The 20,107-nt window shown below is 33.7% G+C and overlaps 1 protein-coding gene across 1 annotated transcript; it reads right to left on the bottom strand.

The window, feature by feature from the left end:
• Nucleotides 1-18,482: 18,482 nt before the first annotated feature.
• Nucleotides 18,483-19,822, bottom strand: LOC116136491 (phospholipase A1-IIgamma-like). Its single transcript, XM_031422186.1, has 2 exons — nucleotides 19,261-19,822; nucleotides 18,483-19,166 (listed from the first exon to the last, which is right to left on the bottom strand). The coding sequence occupies exons 1-2, from the start codon at nucleotides 19,795-19,797 to the stop codon at nucleotides 18,678-18,680; spliced, it is 1,026 nt and encodes a 341-aa protein (XP_031278046.1). The 5' UTR covers nucleotides 19,798-19,822; the 3' UTR covers nucleotides 18,483-18,677.
• Nucleotides 19,823-20,107: the final 285 nt, after the last annotated feature.

Here is a 20,107-nt window from a genome sequence, read left to right on the forward strand (position 1 = left end):
CAAGGCTATTGGTGTGACCATGTAGGTCCACCGTCGATTAGCCATGAGCCAGTTCTGGATGAATCTGAAAACATGTCCGGAGGCCCAACGACTATGGTAAACATCTAGCAATGTGCCATAGCCCCTAAACCACGATGAAGAAATACTTCATCGAACCCATTTCAAATCATATGTACCATGCAGGTAAAGTCCCTCCATTGATATATCCTAATCGAGCACGGATTCATGGAATGTCAAAATCCTAAACTCGATCTTCTACCGAATCATTGATCAATATGTCCGGAACTCGTCATCACAAACTTGCTTTTGTATGAATAATAATAGACTTTGGCCAGAGATTCTTATTTTCGACATTTATCGACGTTCGGCAAGAACTCGGATCCGGATGGAGCCAACGATACTCCTAATCTTATATTTTTGAGTCAATGGATCCCTTCTTAATCATTGTTTATTTCCGCATATGAACAACGCATGACCAAATAAGCTTTATCATACGAAATATGACTAGTCTCATACTTATACACCGTATGAACCATACGCATCCGTATCGGATCCGACCCCAATGTCTCAAGTCAAAGGACTACATCGTGCATTGATATAACCAAACGATAAATCATTGACTACATGCTTTTCCAAGTGATTTGTCGTTATCCGGTCACATTCGAAAAACAATTCACCAATCGCTAATCCATATCAATGCCCAAGTGACATGACTATCATCGTCATATATACTTATATCAACTCATGATATCTTTTGGAAGCATCTAATATGCCTACTGTGCAATATAGTTGCCCAAATTATATTGCTTCCGTAGGGAACCCTTTTGATAATTCATTTACCGATTAAATGAATCATCTGGACAATTCATATACAGGCTTTATTTTAAATGCATGACTGAATAAATGAAGCAATTTATATATATGAATTGAAGAACTCTTTCTTCTATTATTTATGATATATAGATACAAGACAAAATGCTCTGAAATCGAAGAAATTGTTCTGTGCTAATCATGGGTGCAGAAATTTGATTTCCAATAGGAACAATACTGACTTGATGAACAGATGGATTTCTAGATTTGTCAGTAGGATGCCTATGTAATTTCTAGCATTTATCCTGGGTGTGACTGCGTTTCTTGCAATATTAATAAAAAAGTTGTTTTCCTAGTTTTGTTGGAATTGGACTGATTTAACCAATTTGACCCATTAGGCTTGTTAGACCCATTGACTAAGGGTGATGTTGTGGCTTGTGGTCTATGAGATCCATGAAAGAGAGATAAGTGTTGTTGGCCACTGGATTTAGGGATTTGATATTGGCCATTCATGCTCTCATATAAAATAGAAGGATTAACAACATTATTGAACCTAAACCTCTCACCCAAAGAGTTTGTCTCAATAGTCGACGGTGTGATGTATGGTTGTCATGGACCGGCGTTTGTTAGTCGGTCACCAACGTTTGTCAGTTAGCTAATGGCAAAAGTAGCGGCATCCCTAGGATGAGCACCGTCAATGACAAGCTTTCGTTAGCTCTCCTCTTGGACAGCAAATTGGAAAATACAACGGAGACTCGATGGTGGAGAGGTGGCCAGGATTTGGGTTCTGAATGGAAAAAATGATTCATTAAGTCTAAGGAGAATCAATCGTTGCTGGTCCCACATGTGATGACACTGGACAAGAGTCATCGACAACCCATCAAGTATTTCTTCAGTATTATCCAACTCATTCCACATGGAAGACAAGCTGTTGAAATAGGTGATAACGGTGGAGTTGCCTTGGTTGATTTTGGTAAGCTGTTGCAGGAGAGTGAAAACTTTGGCCTAGTCAAGTTTTCCATACATCTCATGGATCTTTTTCCACATTTTAGAATCAATCTTTGTGGGTGGTAAGCTAACCGCCACTTTCTAGGATAGGCAATTGCCTATCCAAGACTGAACAAGCATGTTACATCTCTTCTAGTGACGGTAGAGAAGTAATTCTAGTGGCGATTGAACGCTACCGTCTAGGAAGCCTTCTTCATCTTTTGCAGCCAATGCTCACCGGAAATCATGAGCCCAAGAGCCATAGTTGTTGGAGCCTATTAATGGTTGCTTGATGAGAACAATTTTTGGCCCTTTTGAGGCAGTTGTGAATATCACATCGCCTGGTTCAAGGTGATGAGTGGTGGCCAAAATCATTTGGAAAGTGAATCCCAGGTTGGAACCCAAAAGGTAAATGCAGTTAGGCTAGGTGTATTGTTTGGGTCAGATGTGGAGTTTGGGTTGGGGTTGGTTGTGATTAAGGGTGTGCGGTTTCGAGTACATTGCATTTTTTAGGGGAATCGGAACCTACAAGTTCTTAGGAAAAGGAACTGAAACTGACAGGTTGTAGTTTTTTTATTCTTGGAACCGGAACCTTAAATGTAGGTTCTGGTTCCTTACCCAAGTACCTTGTAAATTAGTTTAAAAAATGACAAACACACCTTAAAATTTTACAAAAACAACCCTGACAAATTAAGAAAACCTTAAAATTATAAATATGTATATTTTACAAAGTATAGTTATGGAATTAATTATGGGAATTAAATTTTAGTAAACTTTATTATCCAAATATACAAATATTATAAAATATAATAATTATTAGAGTAAAAAAAGTTAAATTATCATTAATTGTGAATTTGTGACAAAAGAATAAAATGAAATATTAATATTAATATTAATATGTTATAATTAATTAAATTTCTAATCATTTAATTAAGTAATGCACTAATGTAATAAATTATTAATGTTTATAATGTAATCTTATATTAATTAAGTAATCATACTATAAATCTATAAGGTAATATTATAATTAATTAAATTTCTAATCATTTACTTAAGTAACACACTAATGTAGTAAATTAATAACGTTTATAATGTAATATTATAACTAATTAAGTAATCATACTATAAATCTATAATATAATGTTATAATTAATTAAAATTTTAATCATTTAATTAAGTAATGTATTAATGGAGTAAATTACCAATATTTATAATATAATATTATAATTAATTAAGTACTATAATGTAATATTATAATTAATTAAATTTCTAACATTTAATTAAGTAATGTACTAATGTAGTAAATTACTAATGCTTATAATGAACTGTTATAACTAACTAATAATTAGGTAATCATTTAACTAGTAATATACTAATGTTTATCAATTTATCATATATATAGTTAATTAGTTACTAATTTACTATAAATATACTTAGAAGTTGATAATTGAAGTAAATAACTAAATGTTATATTCAATCAAATATATTATTTTTTTCAAAAATAATTCTTTTAATAACATTATAACAATTTTAATTTGATCCTAATACCAATTAAAATTTATACACTTAATTAATCAAAACTTTACGTGGTACCGGATGCAAAAAATCATTTTTGAACCAAATCACTAACATGCAAACTCAACCAAGTATGACGAACATATGAACACATGCTATAACATGATTTTTGCTCAAAAAACGACATGCATGGAGATTTTAAGCTCTGATACCATTTGAAAGAACAACATGCATGAAGAGTGGTGGAAATGAAGATTGAAAGCATGAAAGATTGGATTCAAAAAAACAGTTTCCAAAACAATGCTTGGAAAAGGGATTATACCTACTCCTTTGCTTTGGATTGATGAAGATAAGACTCAAAATGATGAGACCTCCATGCTTTAACACCACCTTGAGAGATTTAGAGAGTGGCCGTGGCTTTGAGAGAGAGTTATTAGTTTACTTTGAGTGAACAAAGTGAATAATGAACTAAAATGCAACCTTTTGCATTTATATATACTTGGGCAATTTTGTAATTATTTGTTTTTCACTTCCAAACGCTAATAAAATCTTATTTTAAAAGGGAGACCAAGCATTTATTATTTTACCCTTTGAATAATCAATATTATTCAAGGGCCCATGTAAACTAAACTAGTTTACATTAACAACCCATAAATTTACTCTTTTACCCTTTAACTATTAAAAGGTTATTTTCGTTCATCTCATTAATCTTAATGCTTTAAGATATAATAATTAAATATAATTAATTATTGCTTGACCATTTTAACCCTTAAAATGTCACAAACAATTTATGTGTAACTATTACCATAGAAATCTCGTTATTACCCTCAAAAGGTGCTAGCCCTTTTCGGATAATCATTTATCTCTCTCATCCTTCTCTAACTTCTCAAGGCTATTGGTGTGACCATGTAGGTCCACCGTCGATTAGCTGTGAGCCAGTTCTGGATGAATCTGAAAACATTTTCGGAGGCCTAACGATTATGGTAAACATCTAGCAATGTGTCATAGCTCCTAAACCACGATGAAGAAATACTTCATCGAACCCATTACAAATCATATGTACCATGCAGGTAAAGTCCTTCCATTGATATATCCTAATCGAGCACGGATTCATGGAATGTCAAAATCCTAAACTCAATCTTCTACCAAATCGTTGATCAATATGTCTGGAACTCATCATCACAAACTTGCTTTTGTATGAATAATAATAGACTGTGGCCAAAGATTCTTATTTTCGACATTTATCGACGTTCGACAGGAACTCGAATCCGGATAGAGCCAACGATACTCCTAATCTTATATTTCTGAGTCAATGGATCCCTTCTTGACCATCATTTATTTCCGCATATGAACAACGCATGACCAAATAGGCTTTATCATACGAAATATGACTAGTCTCATACTTATACACTGTTGAACCATACGCATCCGTATCGGATTCGACCACAATGTCTTAGGTCAAAGGACTACATCGTGCACTGATATAACCAAACGATAAATCATTGACTACATGCTTTTCCAAGTGATTTGTCGTTATCCGGTCACATTTGAAAAACAGTTCACCAATCGCTAATCCATAACAATGCCCAAGTGACATGACTATCATCGTCATCTATACTTATATCAACTCATGATATCTTTCGGAAGCATCCAATATGCCTACTGTGCAATATAGTTACCCAAATTATATTGCTTCCGTAGGGAACCCTTTTGATAATTCATTTACTAATTAAATGAATCATCTGGAAAATTCATATATAGGCTTTATTTTAAATGCATGATTGAATAAAGGAAGCAATTTATATATATGAATTGAAGAACTCTTTCTTCTATTATTTATGATATATAGATACAAGACAAAATGCTCTGAAACCGAAGCAATTGTTCTATGCTAATCATGGGTGTAGAAATTTGATTTCCAATAGGAACAATACCGACTTGATGAACAGATGGATTTCTAGATTTGTCAGTAGGATGCCTATGTAATTTCTAGCATTTATCCTGGGTGTGATTGCGTTTCTTGCAATATTAATAAAAAAGTTGTTTTCCCAGTTTTGTTGGAATTGGACTTATTTGACCAATTTGACCCATTAGGCTTGTTAGACCCATTGACTAAGTGTGATGTTGTGGCTTGTGGTCTATGAGATCCATGAAAGAGAGATAAGTGTTGTTGGCCACTAGATTTAGGGATTTGATATTGGCCCTTCATGCTCTCATATAAAATAGAAGGATTAACAACATTATTGAACCTAAACCTCTCACCTAAAGAGTTTGTCTCAACAGTTGACGGTGTGATGTATGGTTGTCATGGACTGGCGTTTGTTAGTCGGTCACCAACGTTTGTCAGTTAGCTAATGGCAAAAGCAGCGGCATCCCTAGGACGAGCATCGTCAATGACAAGCTTCGATTAGCTCTCCTCTTGGACAGCAAATTGGAAAATACAACGGAGACCCGATGGTGGAGAGGTGGCCAGGATTTGGGTTCTGAATGGAAAAAATGATTCAGTAAGTCTAAGGAGAATCAATCGTTGCTGGTCCCACATGTGATGACACTGGACAAGAGTCATCGACAACCCATCAAGTATTTCTTCAGTATTATCCAACTCATTCCACATGGAAGACAAGCTGTTGAAATAGGTGATAACGGTGGAGTTGCCTTGGTTGATTTTGGTAAGCTGTTGCAGGAGAGTGAAAACTTTGGCCTAGTCAAGTTTTCCATACATCTCATGGATCTTTTTCCACATTTTAGAATCAATCTTTGTGGGTGGTAAGCTAACCGCCACTTTCTAGGATAGGCAATTGCCTATCCAAGACTGAACAAGCATGTTACATCTCTTCTAGTGACGGTAGAGATGTAATTCTAGTGGCGACTGAACGCTACCGTCTAGGAAGCCTTCTTCATCTTTTGCAGCCAATGCTCACCGGAAATCATGAGCCTAAGAGCCATAGTTGTTGGAGCCTATTAATGGTTGCTTGATGAGAACAATTTTTGGCCCTTTTGAGGCAGTTGTGGAATATCACACGCCTGGTTCAGGGTGATGAGGGTGGCCAAAATCATTTGGAAAGTGAATCCCAGGTTGGAACCCAAAAGGTAAATGCAGTTAGGCTAGGTGTATTGTTTGGGTCAGATGTGGAGTTGGGTTGGGGTTGGTTGTGATTAAGGGTGTGCGGTTTCGAGTACCTTGCATTTTTTAGGGGAATCGGAACCTACAAGTTCTTAGGAAAAGGAACTGACACTGACAGGTTGTAGTTTTTTTATTCTTGGAACCGGAACCTTAAATGTAGGTTCTGGTTCCTTACCCAAGTACCTTGTAAATTAGTTTAAAAAATGACAAACACACTTAAAATTTTACAAAAGCACCCCTGACAAATTACGAAAACCAAAATTATAAAATGTATATTTTACAAAGTATAGTTAGGAATTAATTATGGGAATTATTTTAGTAAACTTTATTATCCAAATATACAAATATTATAAATATAAATATTAGGTAAAAAAAGTTAAATTTCATTAATTGTGAATTGTGACAAAAGAATAAATAAAATATAATATTAATATGTTATAAAATTAAATTCTAATCATTTAATTAAGTAATACACTAATGTAGTAAATTATTAATGTTTATAATGTAATCTTATATTAATTAAGTAATCATACTATAAATCTATAATATAATATTATAATTAATTAAACTTCTAATCATTTAATTAACAACACACTAATGTAGTAAATTAATAATGTTTATAATGTAAAATTATAACTAATTAAGTAATCATACTAAAATCTATAATATAATGTTATAATTAATTAAAATTTTAATCATTAATGAAGTAATGTAAATGGAGTAAATTACCAAATTTATAATATAATATTATAATTATAAGTACATAATGTATAATATAATTAATTAAATTTATAATCATTTAATTAAGTAATGTACTAATGTAGTAAATTACTAATGTTATAATGAACTGTTATAACTAATTAAAATTATTGATCAGTGTAACTAGTACTATATAATAATTTTATCAATTTATCATATATATAGTTAATTAGTTACTAATTTACTATAAATATACTTAGAACTTGATAATTGAAGTAAAAAACTAAATGTTATTCAATCAAATATATTATTTTTTTCAAAAATAATTCTTTTAATAACATTATAACAATTTTAATTTGATCCTAATACCAATTAAAATTTATACACTTAATTAATCAAAACTTTAGTATTATAATATATTAAAGTTTTTTATATGTAAAAATTTTAATATATTAATTTTGTTAGGTTATTATAATATATTAATTTTTTTTTATATGGTGAAGTATATATGTATAATTAATTGTATATATATTTCATGATTAGGTTATTATTATTGTTACACTATAATTTTTTATATTACATTTCAGTCCCATTTGGCCATTTTAAGTTTTTTATATGTAAAATTATGAAAGAACCCCAATTCTTTACTGATATTTTGTTTAAATCTAGGTTCCAATACAGTTCCTACTTAGGTACCTAAACTCGGTTCCAAGACAGGTTCCATGCAGGGTACTTAGGTGGGCACCTGCCAGTGTACTCGTTTCATGTTCCTATCACAGGTTCCAGTTTTGGTTCCTACACATATAGGAACCCAGAACCAAAACCGGATCCGCACAGTAACGGTTCCAAAAAATTGGGACTAGAACCTACCAACATAGTGTCGATTTTAGGTAGGTTCTGGTTTTGATTCCAATTTCGATTCTGGTTTCGATTCCAATTCTAGTTCTACTTGTTACCTATGCTTACCCCTAATTGTGATGTTTGGGTTTGTTGTGATATTTGGTCCGGTTGTTTGATTTGGGTTAGTTGTGTGGGTTGGGCCATCTATGGAAATGAGGCCAGGTGTGGGATTTGGGTTAGAAGTGTTTGGATGTGTTTGGTCTTGATTTTGTATGGTTGTGAGTTGTGGGGTTGGATTGGTATTATGATTGGTAGCTATTTGGTGATAAATAATGAGAAGAATTGATAAATTGAGCTTCTGTGTGTCTTTGCAAGGACATAAAAATGATGGCTAATTGGATTTCTGTTTGTTTTTACAGGGACAGAAAAGGAGAAAAAAAACAAAGTGGAAGCAAGATTAGGATAAGAGCTCTAATACCATGTAAGAAACTGATCAAAGAGGCAGTATGCTACCAGGAGTATTCCTAAAGAAGAGAGAAGAAAATGATTCAATTGAATCCTTTTGTATTTTGTATTGCATCTTTCAGTATTGTATTGTGTCCAATTTATACATGTCTATGAGTGTAACAAATGGTAATAAAATCAATGTAATTACACGAAATCAAGGATAATAATAAACTATAATAACTTAAATCAAGCCATGAATCAAGCCAAGAATAATGGCAACTTGCAATCAATCCTGGATCATAGCACTCTGCAATTATCACATTCCATTAGATATGACTAAAAAATATAGTTTGAATCATAATAAAATTTGGAATAATGATTATGTTAAAGATTAAAACTAAATCCTGAGTAGAACATGTTTTTTGTTTTGAAATTTGTCTCTTAATAAGAGACATAAAAAGGCATATAGATTAGAGATTAGGGCATCTGAAAGAGTCAAAAGAGTAGAAGAGAGGTGTGATATAAAGTTTAGAGGTCCAATCTAGGGGTGTATACGAGCCTAGCCGAGCCGAGTATCTCGGTACTCAAGCTTGGTTCATGATGAATAGTGACGAGCTCGAGTTTCAGCTGAGCTCGGTCAAGCCTAAATATTAGTGTTTGAGCTCGAGCTCACGAGTCTTGAGGTGTACTCAAGCTCAAGTGAGAGCTCATTGATGCAACTAAATCAACCCTAGCAAGTGCACTAGTTGTGTTTAAGTAATAAAGTGATGAGTTTGAGTATCGTCCCACAGAGATCAAAGGAATTATTTGTAATTACTTAAAACTACCTACACATTATTTGAGAAAACAAAATTTTGGAGTGTAAAACTAACAGATTAAAAATAATGAAGTTAGGGTACAGATTTCCACCTACTTATGCTTGACAACTACTTTTAATACTTGTTTGTGCTATGAATTGGTAATATTCTTCTAAGGCCAATTATCCTTATTTAGGCATAATATTCAACTTAATACAGATCCCTATTTGGTTACTCTGAAATTAAGAAGCATAAAATCATTAATCCCTTACGACTAATTTGCCCTATTCGGTTATGAATTAGGTGGACCACTAATTAATCCTATAATCTATATTCGATTACTTCTAGTTTTAATATACTATGCAATATTACTCTAATAAAACAATTATGAATATGAATTAAGTAATAAACCCTAACTTCTCTATTCGAAACATCATCAAGGTAATTGAATCAATTCAACATTCATAAAGCATTAAACCTAAACTCTTGCACAAATTCATAAGCATAAATCTGGTATTAAGAATAAAAATTGTTCAAAACATAATTAGCGTTTCATCCTCCCCTAACAAAAGAGATTTACTCCATCCTAAGAACAAAGAAATAAATAGAGAAGAAAGAAAACATATTCAGACTTGAAAAGAAACAAAAATCAAACTCTAAAATCTTATCTTCAGTCTTCAAGCCCCAACAATGCATCTTCTTCTCTCCAAAATATGCAAATTCATCTTTTTTCAGTTAATCTCAATCATACTTAAATACCCTTTAGAGTCCTAAGTGAAAAAGGAAAGAAAACTAACAAAAACGCCCTAATAGTTTCTGCCATGGCCTTGGCCCTGGCCAAATTTAAGTCGGCAAGATATTGGCTATGGTGGATAACAAAGGATTCATCACTCCTAGTTATAGGAGACTTTATCTCGGCAAGATATTTGGTTAAAGAACTACGAATGCAAAGCCGTGGCAACGGTGGAATCAAGTTGGTGCTTGAATCCAATCTCATATAGTCATCAAATTCAAGAACCGAATATAGAGCATATCAAGTTAATAGTTTTGAGGAAGACACTACTTTTGTACCTCAAACCTTGACGAGATATAAGATGATGAAGCATATCAAATTGCATGGTAAACATAACATAGACAAGGAAAGCTTGATCGCTGAATCTTTGCTTACCAAGGAATCATGATGCCTTGCTAGAGGCCAATCTTGATTGGGGTATGAAAACACTAATTGGTTGATACCTAATTAGTTATCGGGACACTGCCAGCAAAGTAGAGAGCCTTCGGGTCACACACATAGAAGGTAGTTAAATGAAGGATGGAAATGGAAGGACAATCTTGTCCTTGGGCCAAAAAGGGTATTTTGATAATTTGGGAGTCCTCACCATTATCAATTAGTAAGACTATTTCCACTACATCACCTGTTATTCCTATTGCTTTAGCTACTTTGTCAACAACTCAATCTCTGCCATTGCCCTTGTTGAATTTAGAATCATCCTCACTTTTTTCACATCAGTCTTCATTAAATTAAGGTTTAACTTCTTCACACAATTTGTCTGCCGCTTCACACAATCTACTCTCTTGGAATTTAGAAGTTGATTTAACCTCACCTTAATTCCGCTCTTTACATCAATCTTCATTGAATTCGAGTTCAACTTCTTCACACAATCTGCCTTCTTGCAATTTAGAAGTTGATCTACCTTACCCCAATTACTCTCTTCGCCTAACAATATGTCTAATACTTCACTGTCATTTGGCCATCTTTAAGTTGACTTGTTTCCATCAAAGTTTACCACTAAGATTCAAGATAAGTCAGCTCCTGCAAACACTCATTCTATGCTCACTTGAGCCAAAGCTACTCAAGGTAAAACTGCCCTTGTCACTGCCCAAGTGGCATCTGTTCAACCTAAACCCTTTTCAGTTAAAGAAGCCTTAAGAAGTAAGGAATGGAGAGAGGCAATACAAGCTGAATTTGATGCTTTAGTAAAGAATAATACCTGCATTATTGTACCTATGATTGCTAACCTGAATATTGTTGGCAATAGGTGGGTTTTTAGAACTAAGTTTAAAGTTAGACTTGTTGCAAAAGGGTTTCAACAAACCCCTAATCTAGATTCTTTTGAGACCTTTAGTCCAGTCATAAAGCCTTCTACCATTAGGATCATTCTTACTTTTGTAGTGGCACATGGTTGTTATATTCAAAAATTGATGTTAATAATTCATTCCTAAATGGTACATTGAGTGAGACAGTACTCATGCAGCAACCTGAGGGTCTTGAAAATCCTCATTCTCCAGGTTAAGCATGCAAACTTAATAAAGCTGTTTATGGGCTTAAACAAGCACCAAGAGCCTGGTATGAAAATTGAAAGCAAGCTCTCTTAGACAAAGGCATTCAAAATTCTACTTCTAACACTAGTCTTTTTACTATCAAGCATAATGGTTGCATGATACATTCTTATATATGTAGATGATATATTGATGATCACTGGTGGTCATCCCTCTTATATTCAAAAATTGGTGCAAGATTTAAATGATCAGTTTATTTTAAAAGCCTTTGGTTCAGTCCATTACTTTCTCGAAATTAAAGTACAAGGATAGATCAAGGTCAACATCTAAAGCAGACTAAATATGTGTCCGAGCTTCTTATAAAGACAAAAAAGGTAGATGCAAATGCTTGTTCTACACCTATGGCAGTTGGGACTAAACTCTTCTCTACTGATTGAGCTACCTTCACTGATCCAAGTTTGTACAAAAGCACTATTGGAGCCCTTCAATATGTCACTCTAACTAGACCTAATATTAGTTACATAGTTAACAAATTGAGCCAATTTCTTCAGGCTCCTACTAAATTGCAATGGCAAGCTTACAAGAGAGTTTTAAGGTACTTAAAAGGGTCTCAAAATCATGGTTTACAGCTCAAAACATGCTGCCTTTTTAAATGTTGAATGTTATACAGATGTTGATTAGGGAAGTAACCAGGATGATAGAAGATCCACTAGTGGCTATTGTGTTTATCTTGGTCCCAGCCTCACCCAATAGAGCTTTAGAAAACAGAAACTTGTAACCTTATTCTCCACAGAAGCAAAATATAGAGTACTTGTCCACACAGCCATGGAAGTTGCTTGGTTGAAGAGTATGTTCTTTGAGTTAGGAATACCCTTAAACACTTCACCCATCATATGGTGTGATAATGTTAGTGCAAGAGCTTTGGTAGCAAATCATGTTTTTCATGTCATAACCAAACATATTGAAATAGATGCATATTACATCAGGGATCAGGTTATTGGCAAGAAATTGGGTGTTCAATATGTCTCTTCTAAGTTAAAAATTGTAAACATTCCTACTGAGGCTCTATCTACTACTCAGTTCCAATTTTTGAAGGAAAAGCTCACAGTGGTAGTGGCTCATGTGCCTTAATTAGTGATGGCTCTTGTGTCCTATCTGTTCTTCATGTCCTGCTGAAATAAAGCACAATATTTTGCTTATGCAATTATATAGCAATGCATTATCAGCTCTTGAAGTTCAGCTTTGCCTTGAAGGATGAAGTTAGAGTTCAATCAGATTTCAATGCATTATTAGTTCTTGAAGTTCACTATGCCTTGAATGATGAAGTTAGAGTTTAATCAAAATTATGAGTTCAGTTTAATCAACATTGTGGTCGAAGTTCAGGTTTGCTTGTCAATTTTGCTCAATTATCAAATTTGAAGTTGTTATTAAAGTGAAGTTAATGTATAATCAGTTTTGTGGTTCCAGTTCAACTTTGCACATTGCTCAATTCATTAGCTTCACATATGGATGTGGATCAGAATGTTAAATTTCAAAGACCTCAAGTTATGGAAGATCTTCCCTGTTTGGTTTTAGGGGGAATGTGGATCAAAATGCCAAAATATGAAGATGTAAGGTTATGGAAGGTATTCTCTATTTAGTTTAAGGGGGAATGTGGATCAAAATGCAAGATTACAAAACTACAGAGTCTGTTTTGTAATTCTGTTAAGTGGCATTGTTTTTTACCCATCTCGTTTGTACTTAAAATAGTTAGTCATTGACTAACTTTACCTTTGTTACCTTAAATAAGGCAAAATTCTGTACTTCATTCAATTCAATTAACCAAATTAAAATCCTCTTAATTCTTTGAATCTTCTCTCAAATTGCAGTCTAAAGTTTTCTATCAACATTTCTCTGAAGATTTACAAGGACTTCATACTGTTTCATGCACAATTATTTCTGTTCTTATTCCAGTGTCATGACTCTCTTGTCGATGTGACCGCACTTAGTTAAGTCTGTTTTCACGCATGTCGTGTGGGCACATCAGAGTCCATGTGATGACACGAGCTCAACCAGATATTTATGTACACTTGTTGCGTCTCCATTAGTTGCTAGGATATTATCCTTATATGAGATATGTGCAAGTGGTACATGTGCACTTGTCATTAGCCCATATGTGTACTGGAAACACTCGTTTTGCTTTGTTTATGGTCCTATGAAAGTTTGGTGAAAACTTACCCAAAATAGCTAAACTCATAAGCAACTTGTTGGTTGGTTGGTTGTCCCCTTACACTTGTGAGCAAGTTTTCTAAATATCCGTCTTCTCCAATGCATTTCTTTTAAGCCTGAATATACCTCTGATTATCCTTTGCATATTCTTTAAGGTTTAATTTGTTTTCATTCGAGTTTCATTATGCTTAGGTAGGCTTGAAATACTTCTTTAACTCTTGCTTGTGGAATTTGGTTCCGTTGTTGCTTGCTTGAAGTGGTTCAAGCGGCTGGAGCTGACGTGCGACTTCGGTGATGAACCTTGAGAGGAGCTCAAGGCTGACCAGGTGGTCTCAAGTGTGAAGCTTGCTGTGATGGCTAGATGTTCAACAAAAGAGTGAAGATTGAAGTGTTGTCATAAGCAGGGAGTGTTTTGTAACTTGTGTTTATCTTTAGCTTTGTATTTGAACACAAAAGTGTTGTCATAAGCAAGGAGTGTCTTGCAACTTGTGTTTATCTTTAGCTTTGTATTTGAACACAAGAGTTTTTCATAGTGGATTGGCTTCTTCTAGACTTGATCCCATAGATGTAGGTAAGTTGTCGAACCACGTAAAAATGTGTTGTCTTCTTTATTTGTTACCATGGATGTTTTGCTTATGTTGATGATGATTAAACCAACACATAAAGCACAAATGCACAAGCTAACCCATTTTGCTTAAGTTTTAACAACTTGGTAAAGATTTAAAACTTTCATAACTATTAAAAATATAACAATGAATTGGTCGATTTTCTGGGGTTGCTACAGAGTTGGTGGAATAAAACGTTTAGAATTTGTGTCAAGTGCATATTGCTATAGCGAAATAGGATTCATTATAGCGAATAAAGTTTGCTACATGTTCATTGTAGAAAAGGATTTTCGCTATCAAATTCTAGAAGTTAAATTGTTATAACAAATTCTAGTTTGTCGTAATGATTTTAAGTTTACCATAGTGAGTCCAAGTTCATTCTGCCAAACGTTACTTTGTAAAGTGTCGTTTGTACCTAAATTTTATTATTTCAATCCAAATTGAAGTCATATTATGATAGGGTTTGGGATAGGATCTATTTATATGAGGAATAGAGACCTCCAAAGAACAAGAGACAAAGAGAATAATTGACAAAATTCTTCATTGATAACCACAATCTAGATTTAGGCTATTATATAGCCTAACACTTGACTTCAAATGACTCCCAAAAGGACTCTAATTCCTATTCTAATTACTTAATAGAGTATTTGTAATTCCTATTTTAAAGGATATCATAATTGTAAGATATTCTAAATGCCTAACCAGTACTTATCGCATCCTTTTTGGATTTCTCGATCCTCAATCATCCCATAATCGGGTTCCTAACATTGCCTTCCCCTTCAGATCAACCTTTTCCTCAAGGTTGTAGAGTACTACAGCATAAACCATCACTGTTGTTGAAGCCAAGACCTCTAATCGTGAACAACAATAAGAAATCAGTTGGCGCAAGTGAGGGCCAAGGCAATAAAGAGACATCCAAAGTTCCACCGCTAGGGTAAAAAATTAACACATTAAAGAGAGACTCCCTTTGCACACCAGGTAAATACAAGAGAAGATGATGAACCGAATTGAGTTCCTATCAAGGATAAGCTTTCCTAGTGACGACTTCAGAGATTGTGCCAAGGATGCTGTGATAGGCGACTCAAAGTGGAGAGTCAGGTAGCACTGCCAAAGAGAGAGCGGGGCGCATGGAGGCTCGGTAAGGCAGGTTTTTGGTGGTGGAGGATTGTTTTTATTAGGACCAAGAGGAACCAAGGGAAGGTCAAAGACAGGCTGGTGGTCAGTGACAACCGCAACATAATCGAAAGAATGGCTGATCGAGCCCACTTGAGAAATGACTTTCGGTTCTAGGGAAAAGACTGTTGATTGTGGTTGCCGTATGACTTTATCCAATTGGGATTCCAACACTAGGAGTTGCTGGGTAATTTCATTGAGAAGACCATCCATTGAGTCAAGTTTTGCACCTTGAAAAGACTGAATAGCTGTCAACTTAGTTACCTAGTCTTCTAGATCTTCCAGAGTGCAAAGTCGAGGTCTATTTGTATGCACGCATTTCACCAACTGCCCTTGATAATCCACAATTTCTAAGGGTCCAAAATGAAACTCCAAGGCTTGCAAAAAGGAATTCCAAGAACGAATTTGTCTATTGGAAGACATCCAACGATATCAAAAAAGAGTTGGTCTATCCATGTGAAATGAAGAACAGATCAATCATTGTTTAGATGGTGTGTCAAGGTTATTGAAAAATTATTCAACCTTAAATGTCCATCTCGCCAGATCTAAACCATCAAATCATGGCAAAGTGATCGAAATGGGTTGAAAGATGTTGCTACTGTGTTAAATTTAGTCACTTGATCGTCCAAAGTACATATTTCATCTGCCATGGAAAAAGAATGAGAGTACCAATGATAGGGTTTGGGAAAAGTTCTGTTTATATAAGGAACATAGACCTCCAAGAACAAGAGACAGAGAGATTAATTGACAAAATTCTTTATTGACAACCACAATCTAAATTTAGGCTATTATATAGCCTTACACTTGACTTCAAGTGACTCCAAAAAAGACTCTAATTCCTATTCTAATTGCATAATAGAGTAATTGTAATTCCTATTTTAAAACATATCATAATTGTAAGATATCCTAAATGCCTAATAAGAACTTATCGTATCCTTTTTGGGTATCTCCTCAATCATCCCATAATCGGGTTCCTAACATATTCTCAAGGAAAATAGTGGAACTTCTGATACACTATATAAATGTAATTTTCATCCCTAAAAGTAAGTAACAATAGAGTGATTAGTGTATGGCAAGTGAACGAGAATTGCAGCACAATAAACTCATTTTCAAGAGAGAGCCAATAGAAGTAAAAACTCTAGGATAGCCTCCATTGATTGACAATGAGAGAGCCTTTGTAATCAAGAGTTGAGTGATTTTTAAGATTGTTCTCTTTTTCATTCATAGTGAAACATTCTTCATACCTTCTCCGTGGACGTTACCCAAGGTGAATCACATATATTTTGTATTCGATTAAATCCCACTTAAATTTTCTCTTATTTGTCAAGACAGTTGATTTGGTCCTTTAGTGTTTTTCCATTGCGTTTATTTTAAGTTAAAGTTGGTATTTGACTATATCAATTTTATAACATCATTCAAGTGGAAAATTGAATATACAACGTGTTAATAATATATCATTGAATTGTTGAGTATTTTACTTGGGGGTGGGTGATCAACCTTTGCAGCATGTTCAGCCAGTGGTGGACGCAAACCCAAAATTTATTAAAAAAAAAAAAAAAAAAAAATATTGAGATTCTAATATAATTATATATTTTTGTTTCCTGTGAAATACCTATTTCAGCCCTTCCTGATTTTGTTTGAAATTTATAGACATAAACATTTTGGGCATTTATCTTTGGATGGCATTTTTCATGCTTTAAATAAAATTTTCTCATTATTAGAAAGGGACAAATTGTTTAATCAATTGGAAATTAAGAATTCGTTTCTCCATTCTTGTACTTTTGTCATTATAGCTTTCACTTATATAACATTTAATTAATAATTTATTAATTTATATGATTAAATAATATATCAGTTAATTAATAAATTTTAGTGATCACAAGCATATTAATTTATCGAGATTTAACTGTATACAATAGTGGTAGGTTAGTTTAACAGTTATTTACTTATAGTTTTTGAATTCTAAATTTATAAAATCATAGAAAATTGAAAAAAACAAAAACTAGTAAAATAGAACTAAAAAAGGGTTGAATTATAAAACTTAAAATTTTTAAAATCAAATAAAATTTAAAAAAAAAGGAAAATAAAAATAGAGAAACTCATTTAGATCTAAATTTTAAAAAATATATATATAGAAATTAGAAAATAGAAATTTATTCAATTTCTCAATCCTATACTTCAAACCCAAAGGTGTTGTAATAATTTTTTTTAAACTCTCTTTTACCATTATTGTCATACTAGGGTGTTTTTATTTTTACTTCGCATGTATTGTTGTATTCATGTTTTTCTTATTTGAATTGTGTTTCATTCTTTTTAAGGTTCAAAATTTTGTCATAAAATATGTATATCAATGTAAAAGTTTAATAAAAAACTGTTTGAGAAAAGAAATTATATTGTTTCACGATCCATTTTTAGAGAATGTATTAAAAATGTGAAAATCAAGAGAGGGGCAATTGCCCCTCTCCCCTCTCTTGTCCTTGCTTGCATCATACCTCCGTCTACAAGGATCGGCCGCATAAGGTTGAAATCTTCGTCATGCCACTGGGCTCAACCCTTGAACTAAAACCCAAGCCTTTTACCCTAATTAACAAAATTACAATTTAGTTTACCTAATGCCAAGAATTGAGCTCCTAGTAAGGACGTTTTTAAATAATTTTTAAGGAAATGTTTCAGTCCAATGATGATGAATCTAATTATGTTTTAACATGGTCCTCAAAATGTAATATATATTGAAATTTACGATATGAAAATTCTTCCTTCTCAACTACATACGCTCTTTGTTGAAGTGAAAGAGATTGAAGATTAGCTCAGCTTCCGTGTAGCCAAGGTGTAAGCTGCTATAAAAGCAAAAATTGTTGTAGATGTTGTTAAGTTAATTCTACAATACACTTCAATTCAGCTCAATTTTCTTTTTCTTTCATTGCTTCACTCTTAAACATTATTAATTCAATAATTTTATTGAATAAGATAAACATATATTTGTAATTTTAACTGTAAGCACCTTTATTAACGTAATGAACCACACACGACATAGTACATTAAAACCGCTCAATAGACAAATAATAACAGACTTGGGAAACAAAGATAACACCAATGAACTAGTCCCAAATAAAACCGACAACACAATATAATAAACAAAGCTTTAGTTAAACACAAAAGGAAATCAGAACCAAGATGAATTTCACTCACTAATTAAAGTTTACTCCTTGTCTTCCCCAACTGTGATTTTACGGATTTATTTGTAAGTCCTTCGAGATACTCCTTCAAATTATGCGACTCAGGTATTATGTCATGAAGTTGAAGCCCATCCATTAAATTGAATAAGGCTGACTTGTGACTCTTAATTCTTAACTTCATTCCCACTTTTTTGTATGAAATTTCGAAAGGAGGAAGATCAGTAACAATGTCTAATCTGTTTTCAATGCGCAAGAGATGAAGATTGCTGAGTCCATTGAATATATTCCTGAATCCTTCGTTTCCGACCTTCGGGCTTGCAAACACAAAGGCTGTGACCATGCATGTTTTGTTCGATCTTGTGCGCTTATTAAAGTTATTGGCAACTATGTCAGTGGCGTTCAACGTTGCAAGCGCTGCACCCAGACTATGACCTGCCACTGTTATACTGATTTCCTCGTTTACGTACGCAGGCTTATTCACCAGTATCTTAACTGTATTCAGCACCTACATAAATATAGCCATAATAGAAACATATATCAAGAAAATAGAAAATATAGAAACCGGTAATCATTTTTTTATTTTTTGGTTGTGTTTTTACCTGGTCTCTGGCACTCAATTTATTGGATGAGGGTTCGCTATTTGGCGACGTGTAGATTGAGAGAAATCCTCTGTGCACTTGTGGATCATGGGTGTTCCCAAAAATGTTTGAAGCTGATGTTTGATCGAATTGAAAATTTTTGAACCACTCAGCCAGAGAATTAGTTCCCCTCCAACAAATCAAAATGTCTCTCCTTCCTAAAACTCTTTTTCCTTCATCTGTAGCCACAGCCACATAACCAAACCAAGCAGATTGGTCCTCAACAATCTCATCGACCAAGGAAGGAACATCTGACATTGCATAAAAATAGTCTGTCACCGTGTATAATTTGCCCAACTTGTCTGTTTCCATGAAAACTTTAGAAAATAAATCTTCCTTTTGGTAAGCAGGAAGTCTTTCATCTTCATGGTTAACCGAGTCATAAACAGCTTGAACTCCTTCACCATAGAGTTTTATATAGCTTGAGAGATCACCGTTGAGAGGTTTCAAAAGACCCTCCCAATTCTTCTCACCACTAAGCTCCTTCCAGTTAGCCATCAATCTTCTTTTCGTTTTGCTTTTTGTTGCTCTACTATTTGTGAGGATACACTTATACTGCATGCTATTTATAGAAAAACGCAGCGCGCAAATTTGTTTTTCTTTATTTTATTTGTTTTAGGGAATTCGTGTTTGATTAATGAATTGTTCTGAAATTAATTACTACATAATAAAAATCAATGAAGAAAAATTCAAAGAAAAAAAAAGTCATTAAACTTGAAATAGGGCTGGCTGATGAAGGTGTGGGAAAGAGTATTCTAACTCTTCGCCACCCACATTGGATGAATTGATAAATTATATTTATTTTATT

Source organism: Pistacia vera, unplaced genomic scaffold (genome assembly GCF_008641045.1).
Source record: "Pistacia vera cultivar Batoury unplaced genomic scaffold, PisVer_v2 Contig315, whole genome shotgun sequence".
NCBI classification, from domain to species: Eukaryota; Viridiplantae; Streptophyta; class Magnoliopsida; order Sapindales; family Anacardiaceae; genus Pistacia; species Pistacia vera.